We start from the raw sequence: 26,778 nt of genomic DNA, 5'->3' as shown, positions 1-26,778 counted from the left end.
GCTGTCATTTCTTCCAGTTTTAAGTACACATATCAAGCACATTCCTCATTATTACCTAAAGCTTTCCCATCAATCTTAAGTTTTGATTGAAGCTTTAGCTCTCACTGAAGGTAGTGCTCCAGATTAGAAACATCATACTTCTCACAGTTCAGTAGCTTGATCTTTGGTCTTCTGACTGCAATGAGTGATTGCAGATTTAATTGAGAGAGAATTGATGTTGAAGTGTTCAAAGCTTGTCATAGATTAGCTATTTCAGCTTGCTGAGCTACTATTAAATCTCTGTTCTCACACTGGACCTGTTTCTGCTGTTGGAGAAAGGTCATTCATTGTTGTTCAAAGCTGCTGAGGGTGTCCCTGCTCATTGCTTTATGTTAATTCATTTGTGTATTTGTTGTACAAGTTTGTCACTTTATCTCATTCAGCTAGACATTTTCAATGTTGCTCATTCATTTGTTAGTATGATTGCTAACTCAGTCTATTCATATACCAGTGCTATCACTGAACTTTGTGATGCAGAATTTAAGACTTCTGATAGTCTATTGTATGTTAACACATTTACTGAGCTTCATAATACAGAATTAAGACTCTCAGTAATCTATCAATGAAAGGAGTAAAGCAATTCATATTGTAGAGGATTAAGCTCTAAGAATTAGAGGCTAGTCCTCCTATATAACAAGGATGAATTGCTTGGGAAAGGAAAGAAAAGAATGAGATGAGAATACAAGCTTAAGCAAGCTCGCGTAGCATGATCACATGCGCACATGCAAACGATGACTAGGCTGAGTCAGTCAGCCAGAGCGAATCTATGAGTTCAGCCCCTTATAATAATTCAGTCATGTGATCACATGAGCTGTTTATAATGAGTAGATTCTAATATCATTTTTTTCTCACTAATCTTAGTATTTCATTATATAGCAGTTAGCAACATAAAGAGATTTTATCTTAGACAGCTTATATTCACTCTCTAACAATTTACATATATAAAAGATCAAGATGAAAAAAGTTAATATTAAGACTATTATTATTAAATTAAAAAAAAATAAGTCTGAGAAAAGCTTTTTTCTCAGATAAAATAATCGTATTAGAAACTTTGAATATAAATTAGTTGATTAGTGAAATTTTTTTTACTCTATATATCAAGATAGTTTTTAATAAATATATCATTTCTATAAGAGCATTAGTAGATTTCAAAGCAAATTGCTATATTCTTATTAATATAAGCTTTACATACAGATGTATTAAAGCCCTGAAAACTAATTCTGAAAAACTCAAGAAAGATCATCAAATTATAGATTTCAGTAATTAGAGAAAAACTTCAATCACAAAAATTATCTCTATATATTTATAAGTAAATAAATAAAGAATTCTTAATATATCAATATTAATAATAGATTTAAAAAATACTAATATAATTCTAAAATAGTTTTAACTAGCAAAGCAGAAAATATAACTAGATATAAAGAATTAGTATCTAGTTTGATTAAGTATACAAATAACTAAGAATAAAATATTAGAAGAATACAATATAATGATTTCAAGAATAGTTTTAAGAAAATCAATAATTAAGTTAGAGTATTAATAAAATACTTACTATTAAAATAAGCTTATCAATGAAGAAGTCAGATATAAAGTTGCTGAGATAATGATTATGATGACTTAATTAACAAATAAATTAAACAGATCATAAGTATGACAATCAAGTAGAAAGAAGTTAATTTTTAAAACTTTACAAAAAATAGCATTTATTGAGAGTGTGATCTTTCATCATTATGAAAGAAGTAAGAATTCAGAAATCTTCATCTCAAGTGTCTATAAGATAGATAAAATCATTGAGAAAAAAAAATTATTATTAAAGTAGAATTAAAGAATGAAAAGATAATTAATGAACAGCTATTATGAAACTATAAAAAATTTTATAATATTTTATTAAAAGCTTTTTCTGATAAATTATCATTCTTTTAAAAGAGAATAAACTATAAGATTAAACTTAAGAAGAAAGTTGATTTAAATAAAGTTATTGATCATATATTATTATATTAAATAAGCTTGAAAAAGCTTAAGACAGTTAAGCACTATTTTGAAACTAATTTAAAAAAAAGTTTTATTTTATCAGTTACTTTCTTTTTATATTCTTAATTATTATAGTTTATACAGTAAGTAAGCTGAGATTTTATATAAATTACTACTAATTTAATATAATTTTAAAGAAAAATTAATATTTACTTTATTTGATTAATGAGCTTATAAAATAGCTAAATAGAGCTAAATTCTTTACCAAGTAAAATATATATTAAAACTTTTATCAAATACATATATATTCTAAGATAAAAGATTTGACAACTTTTAAAATATACTATAAGATCTATAAATATAAGATTATGCTCTTTGATATAAATAATAATTTAGTAATTTTTTAATACTTTATAAATATTTTCTTCTTTGATTATTTAAATTAGTTTATAACTATATTTATAAATAATTTACTTATTTATAGTAAGATCTTAAAAGAATATAATAAATATATTAAGAAAATATTAACTAAATTGTAAGAAGTTAACTGTGAAAATACTAAAATAAATAAATTAAGTATTAAAAGAAAGTGTTAAAAGCTTTATAACTAAGATTAGAAGAGAGTAAATATATAGATACTATGAGTGCTATGAAGAGAAAAGAATAGCAATAAATGAAATATATATATAGAATTGAATAGTAGCTAATTACTGAATCTCTTAAAGAAATTTTAAAAATTCAGAATATTTATATATATAAATAAGTAGTAATAGATTTTACTTCTAATCTTTTATGAAATGAGAAATTAGCAATGCAGTGATCTGAATTTTTATGAAGTGCTAATTATATTTTCAAAAAGTGCTGATATTAAAGAATTGATTTTTAAGAAGTGCTAATCTATACTGATTCTGAATGCTGAATTTTAAGATAATGCTAATTCTCTAGAAGATATTGATTTTAAAGTGCTTTGATAAGCAGTATAAAGATAAATACTTTAATAAGCAGTGTGGTAAGCAGTGTGTAAGCAAGAAGCTAGTATAAAGAGTCTTAATATTACAGTTATTCCTTTTTTCATAGATGTTGTTAGGCTCAGTGCTGAGGCTAAGTTTATCCTCATCATATGACTATGCCCTATGTGGGACCTAGTAGATTGGCTGTAATCTAGTCATATGATTATTTGAGCTGTTTATAATTTGAGCAGACTCTAATATCTTTTTTTTCTCATCAACTTCAGTATTTCATTATATAGCAGTTAGCAATACAGAGAGCTTTTTTCTTATGCAGCTCATATTTGCTTTCTAATATAATACTAAGATTTTTTCTATCTTTCTACTCAAGTTTTAGTAAAAAAATTTAAGTGCTTCAGTTAAATTAGAATCTGCTAGTGAGAGTTTAACAATATATCAAGTCAACTGTCAAAGATAATAGTTTAATTCAATATTAGATGATCATCATAGACTCTCAACTTTTTGAAAGAGATCAAAAGAACTGATGATATATTCTAACAAAACTGACTAATCAATTATATATCTCAGTTAAAAAATTCAGAGATATAATTCACTCAGATAAAAATCATATGTATAATAAGTTAGCAGTAATTTTTAACAGTATTTTTGATGATGAAAAGATACTGAGAGACATAGCCATATACCTGCAGATGAAATGAAATGATACTATAGCTCAGACAGCTATCAAGTAGAGTTAAATTAATAAGCTCATTGCAGAATATAATGAGCTTAATCATATCTTGATCTGAATGACAATTAGCAATCAAGCAATAAGTTAAGACACTACTTTCTCAGAGAACACAAGAAGATCTATCAAGATTGATGACTCAAAATATCTCACTGATGACAAGAAGTTAAAGTTTGAGCACTAACTCTTTCATATAAGAAACAAGCTCTGAGAGAATGCTGATCACTATTCTACAGAATATATGAAGATTGTATATATTGAGAACTGAACAGATGAGAATGCAGCATATTATATTACATCTCATATAAAAGAGAATTACTCTAAATAATATCAAACTGCAGAGAAGATATTTGAGTATCTCAAGTCACTATATGAGAATATTAACAAGTTGCAAAATATCAAAAGTGAGTATTGCAAGCTGATTATATATAATGAGAATAATTATCATAAATTTATCACAAAATTCTTATATCTAGTGAGTAAAGTAAAGATTGTCAATAGAGACTATAAGATAGACTTCAATAATAAGCTATTTTTTGATCTTCAGAGAATAATAGCAGTAGTCAATATGATTATTAATATATATACTGAGTTTTAGAAAATTTGTACTCAGACAGTTTATATTTTTCAGACAATCAATATCACTCAGAAGTCAAAGAGCTTATGAGAAAACAGATTTAATATTTTCAAGCAAAACATCTTACAAACTCTCAATAATCAAACTTTTTCTGATATCTCTGCTATAAAATTCTTTATTATAAAGAAAACTATGAGCATTTGTTCAGACATTCAGTACTACTACTGCAAGAAGAAAGATTACATTGCAAGAAACTGCTTTATGAAATAGAGATTTTAATAGATAATTACTGAGCTAACAGAGAATAATACTTCTAAGTTTTCAACAGATTCAGAAAAAAAGTGAGTCTGAGAGAAGACTTTATCTTAGATAGTTCAATAGTCTGTGAGAGATTTGATATGAAGAATTTGATTAAGAAAAAAAATTTTAATGTACTGATCAAGTTAGTTTATAATGAAATTACTACTTTTATAAATTTTTTTACTGATACTGAAGTGAATAATGTAAATTTTATTGATATTTAATATGTTATAGAACTGATGATATTCTTCAATAGAAAGTTTTAGAAACTTTTATTCAAATACTGAATAAAGAAATATAATAATACTTATGATGAAATGATAGACCACATATTGACTTTAAACCTCTGAGTAAATGATTAAAGATTTCAGAATATTTCTCTGCTGATAACAGATCTAGATTAATACTTTGTCATTTTAGAATGAAAGTGATTAACAGTATAAAATATGTGACTTGATGTAAAAAATCAATATCTGATTTGACTAAGTAAATAGTATATTTTTGAACAGATGATAGAGTCAGTGTTGAAAATAGTACTTGAGTCAATACTGAAGCACTTAGATTATAAGTCTGAGCATCAAGTAGATATGAAACAAAGAGAGATCAAACTGAACAAAAAGATCAGACAGAAGTATCAGACTCAGCTCTGCAGATTGAAAGAGATTAACTCAGTTATAATATTTAAGATAAGATAGAGACTGATTTGAAAGAAGATAGCATCACAGATAATAAACATGAACTTCATTGAAGCTATTTTCTTTTATGATTATATGAAGAATAGAAATTTGACAGTCTTTATAATCAGCTTATATGAAATTGATAAACAACTTGAGAAGAAGCAGAGTTTGATAAGAGCTAAGAACAAGTCTGATGAGAAGCTGATTAGCAACTTATTAGAATAATTGAAATATCAAAAGAATTGTTTCTTAAAAAAAACATCAGATGAATTACTTTCACTATTAAAGAACATTAATTTTAAAATAAAGTTTCAATTTGATATTAATATCATCTGAAGTATTGAATATACATCTCTATATAAGATGAATTTAGAGGAACTGGAGACAGTGAAGACCTATCTCAAAGTTAATCTAGTAAAGAAGTTCATCATTTCAAATTCAGCTCTCTATGTGTTTTCAATTCTGATTATCTATAATGAAAAGAAGTTATAATTTTATGTTGACTTTTGCAAGCTAAATGCTATAATCAAATAAAATCAGTATTTCTTATCTCTAATAGATAAGCTGATAAATCAACTCAATGAAGTAAAATACTTTACAAAGTTGAACATTCACTAGAGATTTTACTGCATTTGAATAAACTCTGAATCTGAAAATCTGATTATCTTTAGAATCTACTACAAAATCTATAAATATTAAATAATTCTCTTTGATTTTATAAATATCTCTATCTGCTTTTAACAGTTTATTAACAGTGTCTTCTTTGACTATCTGGATAAGTTTATGATAGAATTTATGAATGATCTACTAATTTATAGCAAGAATTTAGAGGAGCACAAACAGTAAATAAATTCAATATTAGACTAATTAAAGATAGCTAATTTGCAAGTCAGCATTCAGAAATATGAGTTCACAGTTCAAAGAATAAAATATCTAGAGTTTATTATTAATACAGAAGAAATTGAGATAGACTCAGAGAAGATAGTCATCATTGTGAGATGACAGTCTCTCATCACAGTTAAAGAAGTTTAGTCATTTCTAGAATTTGATAATTTCTACTGATAATTCATAAAAAACTATAGCTGCATTGTAAAATCACTATATCAGTTGACAAAAAAGATTATCTTATTTGTATGAACACTAGAATATTAATCAGTTTTTGAAAAACTAAAGAGACAGCTAGTGAAAGCCTTAATACTACATTACTATGACTCTGAGCAGAAGATTCATATTGAAACTGATATCTCTGACAGAGTAGTGACTGAGATATTAAGTTAAAGATTTGAAAATAATCTTTGATATTCAGTAGTCTTTTATTCAAAGTTAATAAATGATATAGAGCTTATTTATGAAGTTTATAATAAGAAAATACTAACAGTAGTCTGAGTCTTATAAGAATAACAGACAGAGCTTGAAAGACTATAACAGAAGAAATAATTCAAGATTTTCACTGATCATCACATACTGAAATACTTTATAACTATCAAAAATCTAAATGCATATCAAGTTCACTAGACAGAGTTTCTTTTCTGCTTCTATTTTGAGATCATGTATTGACTAAACAAGATCAATCTGCTAGCAGACACACTGAGCAGATTTGAGTAGATTAGAAGATAATAGAACAGCTGTATGTAGATTCTTTTAAAATCAAAGATTTTTAACCTTTAGATCACTTCTTCTACAGATATTACTAGTATCAACTTCTCAGAGAAAGAGAACATTGCTGAGCACATAATATCTTTAAATAAAACAGTCATCTCAATCAAATCTCTGCAGCAGCAGGCAGATGATAAGAATAGTTTCTATATCATAAAAGACAAGGTGCTACAGTATAATAGAAGACTAGTGATGTTTGTTTAAAAAAAAAAAAAACTCTGATAGCTGAGCTACTGCAAGAAATTTATGATTAAGCTTTAATAGCACATTCTGAAAAAAAAAAAACTTTAATTTTGATATAATCACACTATTGATGAGTTATCTAGTTAATAAATATTCTGCACTATGTTTAAAACTATTTTATATGCTGAATCAGTAAAATTTTAAAAGATAAGACTTCTAATTTACTAAAGTCATTATCAATACCAGAACAGACATAGCAGTATATCACTATGAACTTCATGAATATATCAAAAAGCAAAACAGATTATGATATCATTTTGATTATAGTATACTAACTAAGCAAGAAGATAATTTTTATTTTAATTACTCAGAGAGTTATAGTCTGAGAACTGATCTGACTATTCATTCAATTTTACTATTTATATAATAAGATACATAATTCAATTATCTCTAACTAAGACTCTCAGTTCATATCAAGCTTTTGAGATGAGTTTACACAGATTCTGAGTATAAAACTGAAACTCTCAATAGTGTATTATGCATAAACTGATGAACAGACAGAAGTGATGAATCAATATATTATCATTTATCTTCATCTCTATATCAGTTACTATTAAAATGACTAAGATGAATGACTGTTTATTATAGATCATATCTTCATAACTATTTTAAATACTTTCACAAAGATCTTTTACTTTCTTGCAGTAAATAAATATAAACTCTGAATGTTATTTGACTAACAATCATCAGTAAAAAAATTGAATATAAATGAGAAAAAAAATCAAGAAGTAGTAAGAAGCTTTATTCATCAAATAAAAAAGATCTGAAATCAGGCAAGTAAAAATATAAGAATAGCACAGAAATAAATAAAGAGATAGATTGACAAATATTATCAAAAGTCTGACTTTATAGTAGAAGATTTTATTTACCTAATATTGAGATTATATAATATGAATTGATCAAGCTATGAACAAGCAGAGCAGAATACTGATTTTTTTAGAATTTTGAAGAAGATGAGCAATATCTACAAACTGAATCTCTCTGCAATGATGAAGATTCATTTAATTTTCTCTTCATATAAGCTACGCAAGAATCTTATAAATCTTCTATTTGATCAGACTGTCAGATCATCAGACTTAATTGAAATAGATAGAGAGAATGAATGAGAGATAAATCATATACTAATTAGTTGAATGAGCTGAAATAAGCTGTAGTACCAAGTATACTTAAAGAGATTTGATGAGAATTCTTCATAATATCTTATCTGTAACTTTTGTGATGCTAAGACTCTCTATATTAGCTCTTTATCCTCACACTGCTTATTATACTGCTTATCAAAACACTTTAGAACCAGATCCTCTAGGTTCTCATACTCACTTACTAAAGCAATTATCTTCATACTGCTTATCAAAGCACTTTAGAATCAACATCTTCTAGAGGATCAGCATCATCTTAAAATTCAGCATTCAAAATCAACACAGATCAGCACTTCTCAAAAATCAATCCTTTAGCATCAGCACTTCCTGGAGGATAGAATTAGTACTTCATGAAGATTCAGATCACTGCATTGCTAATTCCTTATTTCATGAAAGATTAGAGATAAAATCTATTGTTACTTATTCATATATATAAATATTTTGAATCCTCAAAATTTTTTTAAAAGATTCAATGATTAGCTACTATTTAATCCTATATATATATTTCATCTATCACTATTCTCTTCTCTCCATAGTGCTCACAGTGCTTATATACCTCCTCTCTTATAACCTTAGTTATAGAGCTTCTCACACTTTCTTTTGACACTTAGTTCATTCATATTAGTGTTCTCACAGTTTCTAACTACTCTAAGAGAGGTTGCTCATTAAGTCTATAACAATGAGTTTAAAATATAATCTATAAGCTAACATCTCATACGCAATATTTAATGAAGAAGTATGTGTAGAAGAAACCCTCTATAAATAATCATCAAGTCTTACTTCAGAAAGAAACACTAAAGCATCTTTTACATCAGTTGATGAAAAGATTCAGATAGTTTAACAAAAGCAAAGACAGTAAGAGATATATAAAAAAATCTTCAAACTACAATAATAAGTCAATACATTTAGTGCAGAACTTTAAATCTCTAAGAGCAAGCAGTGTAGAGCAGAGTCAACAGATCACACTATTAGTGTCAATCTTACTCCTTCCAAGCCTTATCCTGCACTAATTTAAAAACTCTCAAATGAGTTTAAGATAAAAAGTCTCAAGGAACTAGAAGACTTTATCTCCTCAAGTCTTGTCTTTTATGTCTATCAAGGATTTTACTTTAGAGATAATAATGAATACAAGAATCTTGAAGTAGTAATATATTTTAAAGCTAAACTGCAATAGAAATGATAACAATACTACATTAAACTGAAGACATTAATTATCTAGAATGAATTCTATAACTAAATTCATACCAAGATCATCAACTCAGACAAGACAAGTCAGAACTATGAGTTGAAGTATCAGACATTGAGGTAATCTGAAGATCAAATTATTTATAACTTTGTGTTCACTCTTTAGTTAATTGAGAATCATCTCTTTGAGAAATTTAGTGATTATCAGTAAAAGATACATCTATTTGACAAGATTTTATCCTTTCTTTATGCAGAATTTGAGAGATATGCAGTCAAGCTGTGAAATCTCTTCTATAATATTTTTATCATGAAACTGACTATTATGAAGAGCAATATTTTAAAGACTATTACATCAGTAAGTGCAACTACACAATAAAGAAATATTACTTATAGAAAAGATTCACATGATGATACATCAACAGCACTCAGAAAGAAAAGTCAGAAACACAAGAAGTGCTCTAACACCTGATATGATATTCATCAAAGCTTCATACACTTCAATGCAAACTGCAAGGTCCAGAAGGACAAGCCTATTGAAGATAAATTCTCAACTTCAAAGCCTTCACTAAAGTCCTCTTTCAAATCAAATTCAAAAGAGACAAAAAATAAATAAGAAGTGTCATTTATATTGCAATAATAACTCTCAACACATTCAAAAGTCAGCAATCACTAAGTCTATTCTTTCTTCTTTCTGTTCAAATTCCAACACTTACAGAAGATATATCAATTCTTACTCTTATAGATTTTAAAACTCAGATAAGTTTTATCAGTAGGTTCTGAGTCAAATCACACAAATTGCAATTAACAGAGTGTATATCATACAGAATAGAGATATTTGATAATCATCAAATACACTTATTTGAAATTATCAATCTAGAGGTAGAAATCTCAGATAGCAAAAAAACTACAGTCAGAGAATCTCACTTCTTTAATATTGTCAAACTTTCAGGTTATGATATAATATTAAGATTTTTCTAATTTAAATAACTCAATTCCCTCATTGATTAAAAGGATGAAGAATTCTATTTTTATTAAACATTAAACAATCAAAAGATAGCTCTAAATGTGACAGATGCTGCTAATGAATTACTCACTGATACTTCTGACTATGTACTTATAATAGTACCTGTCTTAATCTTATAAACTTTTGAGCCTTTCTCTGAAATTTCAATGCTATCAGGAGTCAGCTTACTTGTAAATACAGCTTTCATCAATGACCTGCCTGACTATGTTTAACTATATACATATCTTTTCTCTGAGAAAGATATATATAGTGCATCTGTACCTGATGCAGAGCACTCAATTGATCTTGAGAAAGAAGTCAGATTCTCATTCATGTCTATCTACAATCTCTCTGAAACAAAGTTGAAAACTCTTCAAGATTACTTGAATAGTACACTGAAGAGAGACTGAATATCTCCTTCTCAGAGCTCTGTAGATTCTCTCATTCTTTTTGTTTCAAAGAAGAATGAAGGTCTATGACTTTGTATAAACTACAGAGGTTTAAATTATCTCACAATCAAAAATAGGTATTTATTACCTCTTGTGAATAAGATGCTAGATAGACTCTCTGAAGCATAAGTCTTCTCCAAGATTGATCTTAGAGATGTTTATTACAGAATATATATTTGATATAGTGATAGATGAAAAATAACATTCTGCACATGATATGATCACTATGAGTATAATGTTATATCTTTTGAGCTTGCAAATGCCCTTGCCACCTTTCAAGTCTATATAAACTACACTATAGTAGACCTTCTTGACATATGCTATGTGATTTATATAGATGATATTCTTATCTAATTAAACTCAATGAATGAGCATAAGGTGCATATACAAAAGGTCTTTGAACACCTGGACCATGTGAATCTGTTCGCAAAACACACTAAATATAAGTTTGCCAAAAATAAAATCTCCTTTTTGAGGTTCATTGTTGAACTCCAGGGTATTGAAATGAAATCAGATTGATTGGCAATCATTATAGAATGATTAGTCTCAACTAATGTTAAAAAAGTTTAGATTTTCTTAAGATTTGCAAACTTCTATCATCACTTCATTGAAAACTACTTCAAAATTGCAGAGCCTCTCTTTGATTTCATAAAGACCTCAAAGAAGAGGGAATGAAAGTCACAGTTCATATAGACAAAAGACACTCAATGCATCTTTGATAATCTAAAAGAACATTTCATATAGGCTTCTCTACTCACTCATTTGACTCAAGTTGAAAAATTCAAATTGAATCTAATGCCTCTACAGCAGCAGTAATTATCATTATCTCTCAAAAACAAGATGATGATCAATAACACTCAATTGTATTCTGATCTTATAAACTTCTATATGCAGAAATATAATATAATACTCATAATAAGAAACTTCTTATAATTATTGCATCTTTCAAGAATTGATATCATTATCTGAAAGAAAATTTATATTCTATTAGTGTCTATTCTGACTATGTCAATCTTTAGTATTTTATGACAACTAAAATACTGAATCAATATCAGTCTAGATGAGCAGAAGCACTATCAGTATATAACTTCATTTTGTATCACTGCTCAGGTAAACAAAACTCAGCTGATGAACTCAGTCACCATATAGATTACATTGACTCTTTTCATAATGAAATCATGCTTTTTATTTTGTAACAGAAGCTTCATCACAGTGTCAAACAGAGTTGAGAATTTAACTCTCATGAAAAACTTATAATTCTTATTAACTGCATATGAATCTATAATCAAAAGCACATACTTTGCATGAAACCTCTTAATCTCAATGCTCTGAGCTCTGAACCTCTCTCAAACCTCACTCTGAGTGCAGATTCTCTCTTATCATTACATCAGATGCTCACTCATCAGTTCACATCACACTCATCAGAATCACTCAACATACTAATCAGAAAACCTCTAAGAGAGAAAAATCTAGTTTCAAATAAATATCTTAAAAATTGAGATATTCTCAGACTGCTGATTAACACTACTACAGTCTTTCAATCAGCATATACAGATGTGTCAGAGTCTCTCACCTCTATTCTTGTTAAAGCATAGGACTTAGACTCCTTTGCAATAGTAAAAAAGCAGAAGATAAGAGATAAAGATACAATGTTGAGTAGTGACATATTCTGAATCATTTTAAAAGATAGCCTACTTCAGACAAAATAATAAAGTCTATATTTCATCACAACAAGTGCTGATCAAAGAGATAATTCACATCAATCATGATGACTCACAAGAAGGTCATTTTGACATAAAATAGTCTATTGAGTATGTTCAAAGTAAGTAATATTAGCATAGTCTTATCTAGAATATCACTAAACATGTTCATATTTATGATACTTGCCAGAGGGTGAAAGCATACTGTCACAAACAGTATAATGAACTTGAATCAATTTCAATATCAATTAATTCATGATAAATTATCACTATGAACTTCATCACTGATCTCTCAGTTACCACCTGGCTAGACAAAATCTATAATACAATCCTTGTCTTAGTTGATGTCTTAATCAAATATATTCTATATATTTTATATACAAAATATATTACTGCAGAAGACCTTGCAAACATTATCTATACTCATGCTTATAGCATCTTTAGTGTCTCTGAAAATCATATTTCAGATAGAGGAGCTCTTTTCACAAGTTGATATTGATCAACTTTCTGCTATCTATTTGAGATCAAATAAAGACTATTCATAGCCTTTCATTCACAGATAGATAATTAAACTAAAAATCAGAATCAGATACTAAAATGTTATCTTCAATACTTCATAAATTTCCATCAGAATGACTGAGATAAATAACTGTCTTTAGTGCAGTTTATCTATAATAATTTATGATATGACTCAATCAATGAAGTTTCAGCTCATGCATTTCTCAGCTACAGATCTGCTCTCTGAATTAATATCAGTAATTCATCTTATTCAAGCTCAATTGAGATAATTAATCAGGTCAAAAAAATACAAATAATATAAAAAAAGATTCAAAAACAGCTGAAGAAGATCAAGACTGCACAAAAGATATACTATGACTTCAAACACAGTACAAAGCACTTCTATGTGAGAGACTGAGTACTTCTTAATGCAAAGAATTTCTACATGCTTTATCTCACTAAAAAATTGAATCATAAATTTGTTGACTCTTTTTAAATCATTAAATCTTAAAATACATAGATATATAAACTCTTTTTTCTATAGTCAATGCACAATATTCACTCTGTTTTTCATATCTCACTGCTTGGATCTTACAAAATGAGAGATAATACTACTTCACCTCTAGCATCAGAGCTAGTGGATGATGAAAAAGAATTTCAAGTTGAGAAGATATTAAAGAAAGAGAAATATTAAAGTAAAGAATGATACTGTGTACACTGAAAGGGCTATGAATCTTCAGATGATATATAAAAATCTTTTAAAAATATTCAAAAGACTGAGACATTTGATATTTTTGAACAACAGAAATCACAATAACGAGTACATTGAATTCTTTCTGAAAAGTATGCTAAGTACTAATTCTCTCTTATGCATGCACTTTTTTTACTACTTTTTCTTAAATGATTTTTTTTATATGATTTTAATGAGGCAAGTAAGGCATCAAAAATCATCAAGTCTTCAAGAAAAATTCATTTCACTATTGTCTGAACAAGTCAAAAACTCAGATATACATCTCTAGTTCTTTCTAAGTTAATTTCTATTCATAATTATCACAGTCATTATACACTACTCAGGAATAGTAATTCTTCTTTTTTCAAGCTCAATATTCTTCTTTTCAATCAACTCAGAGTTCTCTATCTTATATATAACTTTTTTCTCTGCATTTTCTCACTTCTCATTCTTAGAAAACACTATCAGCACATCTGCAGTCTCAATTTAGCACTGAGCATAATAAGCAGCATCAATCAAAGCAGCAGCATGAGCTTTTGCTGAATGAATAATATGAGAGAAAGTTGTCAACACTGTTATCAGACACAGCAGCTTGACTTGATAATGTGAGACCTTCACTGATCTTACTCACTCTGCAAAGAATAAAAAACTATAAAGAACAAGCAGTCAACTCAACTCAAAAGAAGAAGCAAGCTAGACAAATAATTATTAGTCATCAAAATAAGCAAAGAAGCTAAAAACATACTATACTTACTCAAATATATGACTTATGTGCAAGGCAGCAAAGATCACAATATTTTTCATGATGAAAATAATCACACATCACAGACAAACTACTCAGCTTGAGCAAGCATCACTCACAGAAGATATCTCTAAGATAAAGTCAGTCACATGATCAAATAATCATGAGCTATGACTCAGTAGTACGGCAGCCTTTAGTGACATTTGAGTCAAATGGGTTTTTTTGTGTTTTTCCACTGTAATTACTTAATTCCACTTATAGACACTCATTAATAGAAATTTATATGAAGATTTGTCTGTTGCAGAAACATCTCATTTCATTCTGATTAAGTTAAAAAAAAAATTAAATCAAAAAAATTAAAAAATAATCATTTTCATGGATATCATCAAAAAATCAAAATGAAAAATCAAAAAGTGAAAGAAAGTGAATAAAAGATGAAAACAACAAGAAACTACTAATAATTATTTCCATGTCCTGGAATGTGACTGCCTGTCATGATTTGTCACAGCCTCTGCACCAATTTCATATCCCTATCCTGGATGGTAATACGTTTGGCATGGATGGCATATAGATTTGTCACTAACATTCCATTGATTAGTATAATGATTAGTAGATTAGCTTGTAAAATCTAGTCATTTCTTACTTGTGAATTCATCAACCAAAACTGCCTCTGCAGCCTCCTGCAAAGCCAGAATTGCAGATGCTTGAAATCGAAGATCACCATATATATCTGCTGCAATTTCACGGACAAGACGCTGGAATGGAACACATCACGCTGATAACGGCGGATTTCACGGAGAGCAGTAGCTAAAATAATTAAATTAGATATTCAAATTCAAAAATCTATGAATATACTTTTACTTACTACCAGCTTTTCGATGATAGCGACGTCGAGGTTTCATATGAGCCACATGTTGTCCTGGAGGATGCTTTCCCCTCTTTCTTGCCTTGCTGGCTATATTTTTTTTTGCCCCTCTCTGTTGAACGTGTTTTCTTGCAGTCATTTTGGTACAAGCCATTTTTGCGTGAATTTGATAATTCTAGCTGCTTATTTACTGATTAGTATAATAACTAGTATAACAATGAACTGTAGCTCACTTACATTGCTGAAATAAGAAGGTAATTTAAAAAATTTCTGCAGGGGGGGGGGGAGGGAGACGCGTAGAATGAGATGGATGAGAAGATTAAAAGATTGAGAAAGAAAAAGTGCAAAGAGATAAGATCTTTGAAGTGAGTGTGCAGTTATATGTGTGATTATGTGCAGTTGATGAATAATACAACAACACAAGCACACTCAAATAGGTAATCAAGTGAACGCAACAACACATCACAAAGAATATTATCATTGATTTTCAATTCTTTCAATTCTTCTTTCTGCCATCTCACTACTTCTGCTCTGCTGCCTGCCTGCCTTTTTATTCTATTAATCATTGTATCAATCAACTACTTCCTGCACCAGATTCTTTGTTTCCCACTTCCAAGATCAGTTTTTTTCTCATTCTATTAAAATGACATGCCGTGGATCAAAGCCTGGAGCCACAGCTGGCCACAAACAAAAAGCTGAAGAAGAAATGTTGATTAACCCTCACACAAAAAGAGCAATGAAATGATGGGAAAAAATAAATGAGAAGGAAGCTACTATTGAATGAGTAAAGAATGCAGATCATGCAGCAGTAAATTATCATATTCAACAGTTAAAAAATACCAATACATTCATAGAGGCAAATACCGAAGATCAAAAGAAGATGATTGAGGATAAAAGAACAGAGATCATGAATAAAAGATAGTTAGCAAATCTTGAAATCTTGTTAATATAAATATTAATAGAATATAGACTTAGCACAGGGATTACAGCATCAATGCTGGAGCAGAGACAGAATGATATTTCAAAATCAAGTGAAAAGTAAGTTCTATGTTCTACTAATCATTATATTAATCATTCTAATGATTTATCACAGGCTCGCCGCATGGAATCATTTGTTACATTCTGAGGACACTATGCAAGAAGTGAAATGGTGACTAAAAGATGAAAAACAGTTTGATAAAGAAAATATGCCAACTGAGGAAGATTTCCAGGCTGCATATGAGAAAGAGGTGAAATTGATGAAAAAAAAAGAAAGTCTTGCTGCTGTTTTATACAAGTAGTAGATTCTCTCATGGAAAGATATCAGCAATTCTCTTTTTCAAAAATTCCGACATCATTCTTTCAACAATACTGCCAGTTATCATCAATTTTTTAAAAAAATTTTAAATCAGGAGCTTTCTGTTTTGAAAATGCTGCTTTGTGTAGAACAAATTGACTCAAATTTGACAAAGAAATGATGGAGTGAGCAAAAGACTGAAGATTCAGAAAAGGACATCAATGCTTATAAACAGACTCATAGAGCCTTGAAAGAGGAAATGACTTCAGAGGAATTTATGCAAATGAGATGAAGCTTAGATGAGTGCATGCTTTTTAAGTTTGAAAATTAATTTTTTTTTTATTTTTATGATTATAGTAATCATTCTACTAATCTGTTTTTTGTTGAATATTTTTTTTATATTAAAGCAAGCTAACTTAGTTAGTTTAGTGCATTGTCTGTTTGTTTTGATTTTCTTATTTACTTTTTTTATGATGCTATGATATTTTCATTCATTCATTCATTTTTTCTTTATTTTAGAATAACAAATACTTTTTCTTTCACTTTCTTTTAAAATGCCTCCGTCCGGTTATTCATATCTTCTTTCTCACAAAGATATTATTATTAATCTTCATCAACACAATCTAACTCAACAAGATATTATCTCTCAATTGAAATGAGATCATAATCTTGAAGTTAGTCGATCAACTCTTATTCATTGTCTTCGAAAATAGAACATTAAAAAATCAAGAAATGGAAAGCTGATGAATCAATTCAAAATCTTATTCAAGAATTGTTTTCACAAGGCTTGCAGGATGCTGATATTCTATCAGTTATTCAACAAAAGCATTCTGAGTCTCAACTTTCTATATATGAGCTTTGTCAAATTCAGCAGCAATTGAAACTTCATCAGTGAAGAGATGACTATGAGAATGATGAGGTGCAGAAAGAGCTTATATCTACTGTACAGAAAGAGCTTGACAGTGAATTTATTCAGAGTTTTGAAAGAGGACATCTGTACACTCATTTTAGACAGCAGGGGCATAGCATTTCACGGTATGTTTTGATTAATATAATGATTAGTATAATACTAATAAAATCAGAGATTGTCTATTCAAAACAGTTCAGCTGCTCAATTCAGATGGAATTACACATCAACTAAATGATCTCCAACGTCACTGAGGATCCTACATTGTTCCTGGACCAATTATCTTTGGTCTATTGATGGTTATTGCAAGTTTCAACATTGGAGAATTGAAATCTATGCAGCAATTGATGCATATTCTCGATATATAGTATGGATATATATTGGAATCACAAACTGTACCACTGTTTCTGTTCTTTGACAATTTCTTGATGTTCTTCAAACTACTGATACTTTTCCTCAAGTTATTTGTTCAGATTGAGGAACCGAAACTTCAATGATTGCAGCTGCACAACTCAAACTACATCAGGCAACTGATTCAAATGTTTCTTTGAATGAGTGCTATCAATTTGGAACAAGTACACTAAATCAACAAATTGAATCTTGGTGGGGACAACTTGCAAAACAGTTGACAAATTACTGAAGAGTATGAAATTCCATATTCTTGCTATTAATTATTATACTAATCTTTATGCTAATCTTCTCTCAGCGCTATTTTCTGAATCTCAGTCATACAGGTCTATATCACACCAATAAATTATCTGATCGTATTGCCTTTCTCGCTGTATATATGCCAATTATTTGACAAGAGGTGACAAACTATATGAGAGTCTAAAATAATCATCAAATTCGCACTCAATGTAAATGACCTGATGGGGTATATGGATGGCCCTGGAAGCTCTATTATCATCTTGATAATGTATTACAGCATGGTTTAAAACCAAATTCACAAGTGCTTTCAGAACTTCACATGCATTTTGAAAACTAGGGTATATAATATCTTCATTATTAATATCTCTGTTGATTTAATATCATAGAAATACTAATAGTTGATAGATATTAATGAGTATCTACCACTTGAGACCAAGAATTGGTGTCAGAATCAGATTTCAAAGTTGGGATTTTTTTCTGAAAGAGTCACTGCTGCAGCTGTCAATGAACAGGGTGAACATATACATAAGATAATATATCTTCAGCTGCGAAAACTTGTACATGATCATATAAGATCTCAACAAGTTCCTATTCTACAGGAATCTGAAAAGCCAACTGGTGCTTGAGACTGGCTGATAGAGCGATTGCAGGAGCATGAGATGAATTTTGATAATGTGATGGAAATGAAAATCTATGATGAGAATAGTGAAAATAGTGAAGATATCAAGTCTGATATCTCTGCTGAGAATAGTGAGAATCTTAAGTTAGATATATCACAGATGTAATTAGATTGAATATGAATAAGTATTATACTAAGTATTCTACTAGTATTCTCAAGAATATACTTTGTAAGTTTGTTACAATAACAATTATTCAATAAATTTTATATTGTAGTACTATGTGGATTTTGAATTAGATATATATATATACATACAATGTATGTACACCGTACATCTAGAATATATGTATTCATATACTTGAACACTCTATCATTTGAAAATTATAATCATTTATCATTATATAGTCATATTTAAAGTTATTGACAGTATTAAAATATATATCAATTAACAGTTTTCTTATTTAATTGATACAGTAATATTTTGTTGTGTGTACACTCTTTGAAGATATTATATAATATTACTCATCATGTCTAACACTCTCAAAATGGTTAGTTATTATACTAATCAAGTTACTGAAATCCACACACACATACACATTCTCTCTCTCACTCTCTTACCCTCAAAAACAGATATATATATACACACACTCAAATTTTCCTGTTCTTCTCTTTGTTGTTTATTATCATCTTGATTTACTTCACTATGTGGACACCATTCTGCCCCAATCGTCCTGGATTTTCTCATGAAGCACACTGTAATAATGAAGCTGCCTGTTCTTATTGTGGTAAAGCCAATCCATTCATACTGAAATCCTCTATCATCTCTTCAATAAATGATGAAATCATTGTCATTGAAGATAGTCCCAGTCCTTCAGCTCTGACACCATCACTCTCTGTCACAATTCTTGATCCTGGACCTCCTCAACAAGCACGTCAACTGGCCATTCAAAAAACACAGAAAGTTCAACAAATGACCCCTAATGCCAGTACACCAATTCAATGTACATCATCTATAAAAGAACCTGCAATCAAACCTGAGCTGAATCAACTGTCATCCTTGCGAAAATCCTACAAAATTCTTATTCATATTTGGAAGTGTGAATACAATGACGCCAAACTACAAACACACTATAACTGGAAGTCAATTTGAAAAATTCAAAATGAAATCTACTCAGATTGTGTGTTTTTTACAATGGAGGATTTTCTAGAAATCATCACTGCTAGACTTGATACAGCTTGGAAGAATATTCTTACTGTTGTTTCTCCAGTTGATGTATTCATTTCTGCCTCAGTTACAGGAAAGGATGGTGCAGTTATGCTCACTCCTGATGTTTGAATGTTAGATTTGGAAAAGTTATTGAGTTCATTTAAGAAAGCACACTCATCAACCTCAACAACTACAATTATTCACATTTGTCTTGTTATCTATGATGAGTCCAATCACCTCATCAAACAACCATCGGAATCAAAGAATATCAAAGTCAAAGAAGAGAATATCTCTGTATCAGTGATCAAATGTGAACATATTCTCTCAGTTGATTTACCCATTCTAAATCTTATCAAATAAAGACGGCCGTCCCCAATCCCTACGAAATCTGAAGACAAAGTTAATAAATTGGAGACAATGAAGCTTGAGAAGAATCTATTGTTCAAGTGGGAAAAGCCAGAATCAGAGACAGAGGAGAAAAATGTAAAGAAGGAGATGAAAAACACTGTGACAGAGATGGAAAAAAGTCATTCTAGTGAAATTGGAACACAATCAAACTATCTTGACTCACCAGCAAATGGGACAAGATTTTGGCATCAGCATCGAGAGTGATTGATAGATTGATTGATAGATTCTTTTGACATCAGGGTTGAGGATGATTAGTAAAATGTTTGATAGATTTTAGTTTACTCTGTAAAGATTGATATTAATGTGAAGAATTGTTTTGCTATCTATTATTCTCATAAGAAGTCTTACTTCTCACAGATTTATTCTTGCCCCTATTCTTACCTCTATTCTTGCCACTCATGTATTCAATAGAGTCAGAGAAGCTATAATCAACAAGGTCTATTTGATTACAAATGAAATGAATATGATTGGTGCGTGTTCATGGTAACACTAGTATAAAAACCATCAAAAAAACCCATTTGACTCAAATGTCACTATAGGCTGCCGTAAGTAGCTCTGTCAAACTGTCATCACATATGTGATGATGTCAAACATGCTAAAAAACAGGAGAACTTACTCAAAGAGTACAAGGATTGATTCTGTCATATTGACAAAGACAAGAAAGAAATGAGAAAAGCTTCAAAATCAGAGACAGCAGCAACTGCAAGAAATCTATAATAATTCTAATTATGAGATTGTAAAGAAAGAAAAGTTCAAAGAGCAAAAGATACCTTTTCTCTTTATTTTTATAGCAATAAATGCTCTTATGACAATCATCTCATGCAATCAGTTCCTCAATATCATTGAATAAGTACTATAAGTGTTATTTTCTATATCAATAAATACTTCATACTTACATCTCTATATCAATCATCTTTCAGAGCTGCTGAGGTCAGTGTCTATGAAAGAAGAAGCAACTGTGATTCTAAGACTCTCTATACTAGCTTCTTATCCTCATACTGCTTATCATACTGCTTATCAAAGCACTTTAAAATCAGATTTTCTAGATTCTCATACTTACTTACTAAAGCACTTATTTTCATACTGTTTATCAAAGCACTTTATAATCAGTATTTTCTAAAGAATCAGCATCATCTTAAAATTCAGTATTCAGAATCAGCACAGATCAGTACTTCTTAAAAATCAGTTCTTTAGCATTAGTACTTTCTGAAGAATAGAATTAGCACTTCATGAAAATTCAAATCACTGCATTGCTAATTTCTCATTTCATGAAAGATTAGAGATAAAATCTATTGCTACTCATTCATATATATAAATATTCTGAATTTTCAAAGTTTCTTTAAGAGATTCAGTGATTAGCTACTATTCAATTCTACACATACATTTCATTCATTGCTATTCTCTTCTCTTTATAGTACTCACAGCATCTATATATCTCTCCTCTTACAACTTTAGTTATAGAGCTTTTCACGCTTCTTTTTGACACTTAGTTCATTTACCTTAGTATCCTCACAATTAAGCATATTTAAAGGCTTTAGAATTTTATAATATATATAAAGAGTGAAAAGTAACTAATCTAATATTATTTAATTCTTTTAAAAGATTAAATTTCTTTTAAATTCAAGATCAGAGTCAATTTAATTCTAGGTCAATGATACTTACAACCTTTTTATATTCTAAACTATATAATTTCTTTCTTACAATTCTTTGAGATTCTAGACATATATATAAAACTCTGCAATAGTTAAATAAAAAGAGAATTCTTATAAGAAAGTAGTAAGTTTTTCTTTACAAAGCTAGCAAGATGATTGATGAGTTGAATGCTCTATAAGCTATTAGTCAGTCTATAATTTTTAAATTCTTTAATCAACTAGAGACCCTATGATAGTTAAAAATTAAAAAGAAAATAGAAGTTGATCTAAATACTCAGTTTATCAATATAGAAAGGATTAAAAAGGCTCAAGAGAAAACTGTTACTTTAGACACTAGAAAACAACTATAAGAGCCAGAAATTGAGGCTAAAAAAGCAGTAGCAGCAACTTTAACAGCAGGTCTGGAAGCCTGCATGTTTGAATGACAATTAGATTGAATTTGTAGTTAAATATTTACCCAAATAGGAAGAGAGGTTGTTTTGGATAGAGTGGTCGAAAAAGGGTTTGGTCGAAATATAAACCGGCTAGCTTATTACATTGCTTCTCTCGCTTCGCTCCCTCCGCAAATGACATGGGGATATTACAGGATCATGGTAGGGGAGAGGAGCACTAGGTTAAGGGCAACCAAAAATATGCTTCAAGCACGGTGGATTGTGATGGGCGGTTTCACACTCACTCAAGGGTTATATGTAGTAGGGAACTACGTAGTTAATTAGCTAGTTCCTCTCACCTAACCCACGTCATTGCCATCTCGTTTAATGTTGTTTGCTTTGCCCATTTCATTAGCTGCGTTTTGGGCTTGGACAAACGCTTCAGTGGTTTAAGTCCCGTGCTCGGCACAGCTGGTGCACCCGACGACTGCCTGTAATATTCACCCAGGTCTTCCGAGGATATCGAGGAGAACGAGGCAGCATGCTGTATATAGGTGATTTCTCGGCGACCTCGAGTCTTGCGGGCTCGCTGTTCAGATTTGAGTTTCTCCAATTGTTCCGAATCCGCCTGGCAGTCGAGGGTTGTCACCTGCAGTCCGGGCAGGTTCATAAATAAGAACTTTTTAAGTTCCGGAAGCAATTGGGCATTGGGGCGATACGTGCCGCTGTCGTTATCAATAATGAGTTCGTATACAGCGGGGTCATACGATACTGGCACGGCAGCATCACTAGCAGCGGCTGGCGATGTAGCTCGACAAATAGAGTCATCTGCTAACTCTGAGCTGGGACGCGGGGACCGACTTCTGTGTTTCCGGGAATGGGACAAACGACGTTTAACAAAGAATTCACCAGAGTACGCAATGTAGATTGAAACGTCGCTGTGCATTGTGTGTTTGCTTAGCATGTCGATGCCGAATTCCTTCCCCGTCTCCGTAAACCGCCATTGGCCGTCCAGGGTAATCACATAGGTGAATATCCTGCCGCCCTGGTCGTAGTGGACGAATTCGAGGAACTGATGAGTGAGTTGAGGTGAGGGGGCAGGGAATACCCCATAGACTGTAGATCGATCAAAGTTGTAGATCCGGACATGTTGGTGATGAAGAGCACGGTTGAGAATGCGGCCACGAAGGCTCTGCGAAGTAAACATGCCTTCTACGAAAGGCTTGAATTCGACATATCGATGGTAGAGGGAGGCCGGTACTGGGCCTTTCAACTGAATTTGAATAGCTTGAAAACTGCAACGTAATATTGTGGTTTGAGAATTTGTAAGTTAAGAGAAATAAAATTTGCATTGAGCAAAGAAGAAGAAAGAAAAGGAATTGAATAATAATAACAATAATAAACGAAAAGAGGGAGAAAAAAACGTACTTATATCTGGTTGTGGTCTTTTTGCCGTCTTGGGATGGTTCAGCGTCAACGGTACCAGCCAGAAGCCCGATTAAGGGTGAGAAGTGTTTACTCCAGAAGTTGGGCCCAACGGTGTACATGCGAGCATCCCCATCTTCGGCGGCGGTCCTGCCAAGGCATTGAACACTGAGGAACAGAGAAGGGTTCAGATGTTTACCTCTGCAGCAGACTATGCTCACGGATCTGAAGAAGTAGACTCTCTTGCTGGCCATGCCTTTGTGCACCCGGAAAGACTCTTCGTGGATGCCTGGCCAGTCTTCGGGTATGGACGGCACGACGAGGTCGACTGTTCCGAGTCTGTCATCACTATCGACGGGGTCCTCATCGTAGATACGGCATTTCAACTCGAACCCGGAGGCGGGGACGTTGGCGACAATCCATTCGCAGTTCCAAACAGGGTTAACATTCCGTGTAACAGTTGGGGTGCGGTAAACCAGGTCAGGGTCCTCTTTGTGGCGGCGAGGGGAGTCTGCAGTGAGACGGGCGACAACGAAAGGGTCGGCAGAAAGGGTGCTGATATCAGCGATTGGAAGGTTGGCAGCACGATGAATAGTGAATTTGAGCGTAAAGCCCGGGGCGGCGCAGGGAACCGGGGTGTCGTCGAAGCCTCCAGCGGGGTGACTTGAAGAAGCGGTTTGGGCGGAAGGGCGGCGCGAGGGCATAACCATAACTAGTTACAACTACAACTTACCTGGGGACAGGATATATAATCCAGCAGCAGTGGATCCCGATCGCCAGTTGAATGAATTCAAATGTATTGGCGGGAGGGAAGAAGAAATCAAGAGGGCGGGAGAAGTGGAAGTTGAGACCTCGAGAGTCAAGAGTCCATAATCATAGAGAGCATAGTGTGTCTGCTGTCTGTAAATGAGCTTGTCTATTCTATTCTATTTAAAAACTAGTTACTCAGGGTAGACAAATATGAATAACCTGGTGCTCATTCATTCCACATTCTAATCCCCAGATTAGTATTCTTGTCACAGCTGCCTAGTTAGATAGATGAATTGAAGCTGTTGTCTTGTTTATCTTGACTAACGTAATTCCACACCGAGTCGGCCACCAAATTTCTCCACCTACTAATTTAACTGCTCATTCAATTCAACGTGCAATTATGCCATCAAAATGCAAGAAAAACTCTTCAAATTCAGTTGAGCAAGAGGGGAGGATTGAACTCATGATAAAATCTATTCAAAATGATGAAAAGCTCTCAATTCATGAAGCTGCAAAACTATTTAATGTGCCTAGGTCTACTCTTCAAGATCACCTCAAGTATCAGCCCTCATGGGTGAATTTACACACAAACTCTCACAAATTATCTGCTGCTGAAGAGGATAGTCTAGTTGAATGAGTGCTGGACAAAGCTAAATGAGGATTTCCTCCTCAGCTGGCATTTGTTGAAGATATTGCTAATTATCTTCTTACTTTACAGAATTTCACTGCCTCTACTATCTCTCCCCCTTGGGTCAGCAAGAACTGGATTTCAAGGCTGATTAAATGTCATACAGAGCTCTGAAGCCACTATTCCAGACACTATAATCATGACTGAGCCAAGTGTGAAGATCAACAGGTTATAAAGAATTGATTTAAAACCTTAGAAGATACAATTGCTGAGTATGAGATTGTATCAGAGGATATATACAACTTTGATGAGACTGGCTTTGCTATGGGGCTCTGTGTCACTACTAAGATCATTACTAGTAGTGAGCACCATGGCAGAGCAAAGCTCTTACAGCCTGGAAACTGTAAATAAGTAACTGTAATTAAATCAGTCAATGTGTCAAGATGAGCTCTACCTCCCTATCTCATCTTTAAAGGCCAGGGCTTGTTGAAAGGTTGGTTTGAAGGCCTTCTAGAAGGCTGAAGACTAGATGCCAGTCCAACTGGCTGAACTACTGATGAAATAGATCTGAGATGACTTCAACAGGTGTTTATTCCAGCAGCAGATTCTTACAAAGTTGGCAGATCTATTCTTCTTATTCTGAACAGGCATAGCAGTCACCTTATTCTAGAATTTGATCAAATCTGCAAGAATAATGCTATAATATATTTTTACATGCCATTTTATTTCTCTTACCTTCTGCAGTTACTAGATATGAGTGTTTTTTTAGTTTTAAAGTAAGTGTATGAAGATCTAGTTCAGCAGTGAATGCAGCTTGAATTTAATACTATTCAGAAGACAGATTTTGTAGATGCCTACTCTGTAACACATACTGCAGCCTTCAAACCTCAGACTATTCAAAATGACTTTAAGGCAACTGGAATAGTGCTCTTTTAGTCTGACTACATCCTTCAGCAGCTGGATATTCAACTATAGACTTCTATCCCTTCATACAGCAGCTCTAGCAATTCAATCATATTGGGAATACTTCAAACATCTAATAATCTCCAGCAATTATACTAGCAGATAAATAAGATTAAAGACTTAGTAAAAGGTCAGTCTCAAGACTTTGTGAAAGATTTTAATCAAATTATCAAGGCCTGTAAATATGAGATAGTCAGTGCCACAATTATGAAGAAGTAATACCAAGATATATTCAACATCAATGAGATAGAGAAGCAAAAGTGCAAGAGATCTAGTTGCCAAATTGAGTAAAAAATAGGAGATTTAACTAGTGAAGAAGTTCAAAGTTATTTAATAGACTCTATAGAGCCTGCAGAGCCTGTTGAACAGTCAGTTATTCAATTTTTCAAGTTTTCAGCTGCTAAGCCTGCAGCACATATATGAGCATCACAAAAATACAGCAATTGTGAAATGCTTGA

The 26,778-nt window shown here is 31.4% G+C and overlaps 2 protein-coding genes across 2 annotated transcripts; both read right to left on the bottom strand.

Annotated features, from left to right (window-relative positions):
- Window positions 1-15,103: 15,103 nt before the first annotated feature.
- PAAG_05562 (hypothetical protein) lies at window positions 15,104-15,620 on the bottom strand (the record flags this gene model as incomplete). Its single annotated transcript, XM_015845616.1, has 4 exons — window positions 15,104-15,180; window positions 15,245-15,281; window positions 15,347-15,408; window positions 15,467-15,620. 4 exons carry the CDS (start codon window positions 15,618-15,620, stop codon window positions 15,104-15,106), a joined length of 330 nt encoding a protein of 109 aa, XP_015699842.1.
- A 7,289-nt stretch (window positions 15,621-22,909) lies between these two features.
- On the bottom strand, window positions 22,910-24,689 carry PAAG_05561 (C2 domain-containing protein; the record flags this gene model as incomplete). Its single annotated transcript, XM_002792230.2, has 2 exons — window positions 22,910-23,849; window positions 23,983-24,689. The coding sequence occupies 2 exons, from the start codon at window positions 24,687-24,689 to the stop codon at window positions 22,910-22,912; spliced, it is 1,647 nt and encodes a 548-aa protein (XP_002792276.2).
- Between the last annotated feature and the right edge of the window lie 2,089 nt (window positions 24,690-26,778).

The sequence above is a fragment of the Paracoccidioides lutzii genome (assembly GCF_000150705.2).
Source record: "Paracoccidioides lutzii Pb01 unplaced genomic scaffold supercont2.15, whole genome shotgun sequence".
NCBI lineage: Eukaryota > Fungi > Ascomycota > Eurotiomycetes > Onygenales > Ajellomycetaceae > Paracoccidioides > Paracoccidioides lutzii.
The sequence above is the reverse complement of the archived record's forward strand: the minus strand, read 5'-3'. Positions and strand labels throughout refer to the sequence as shown.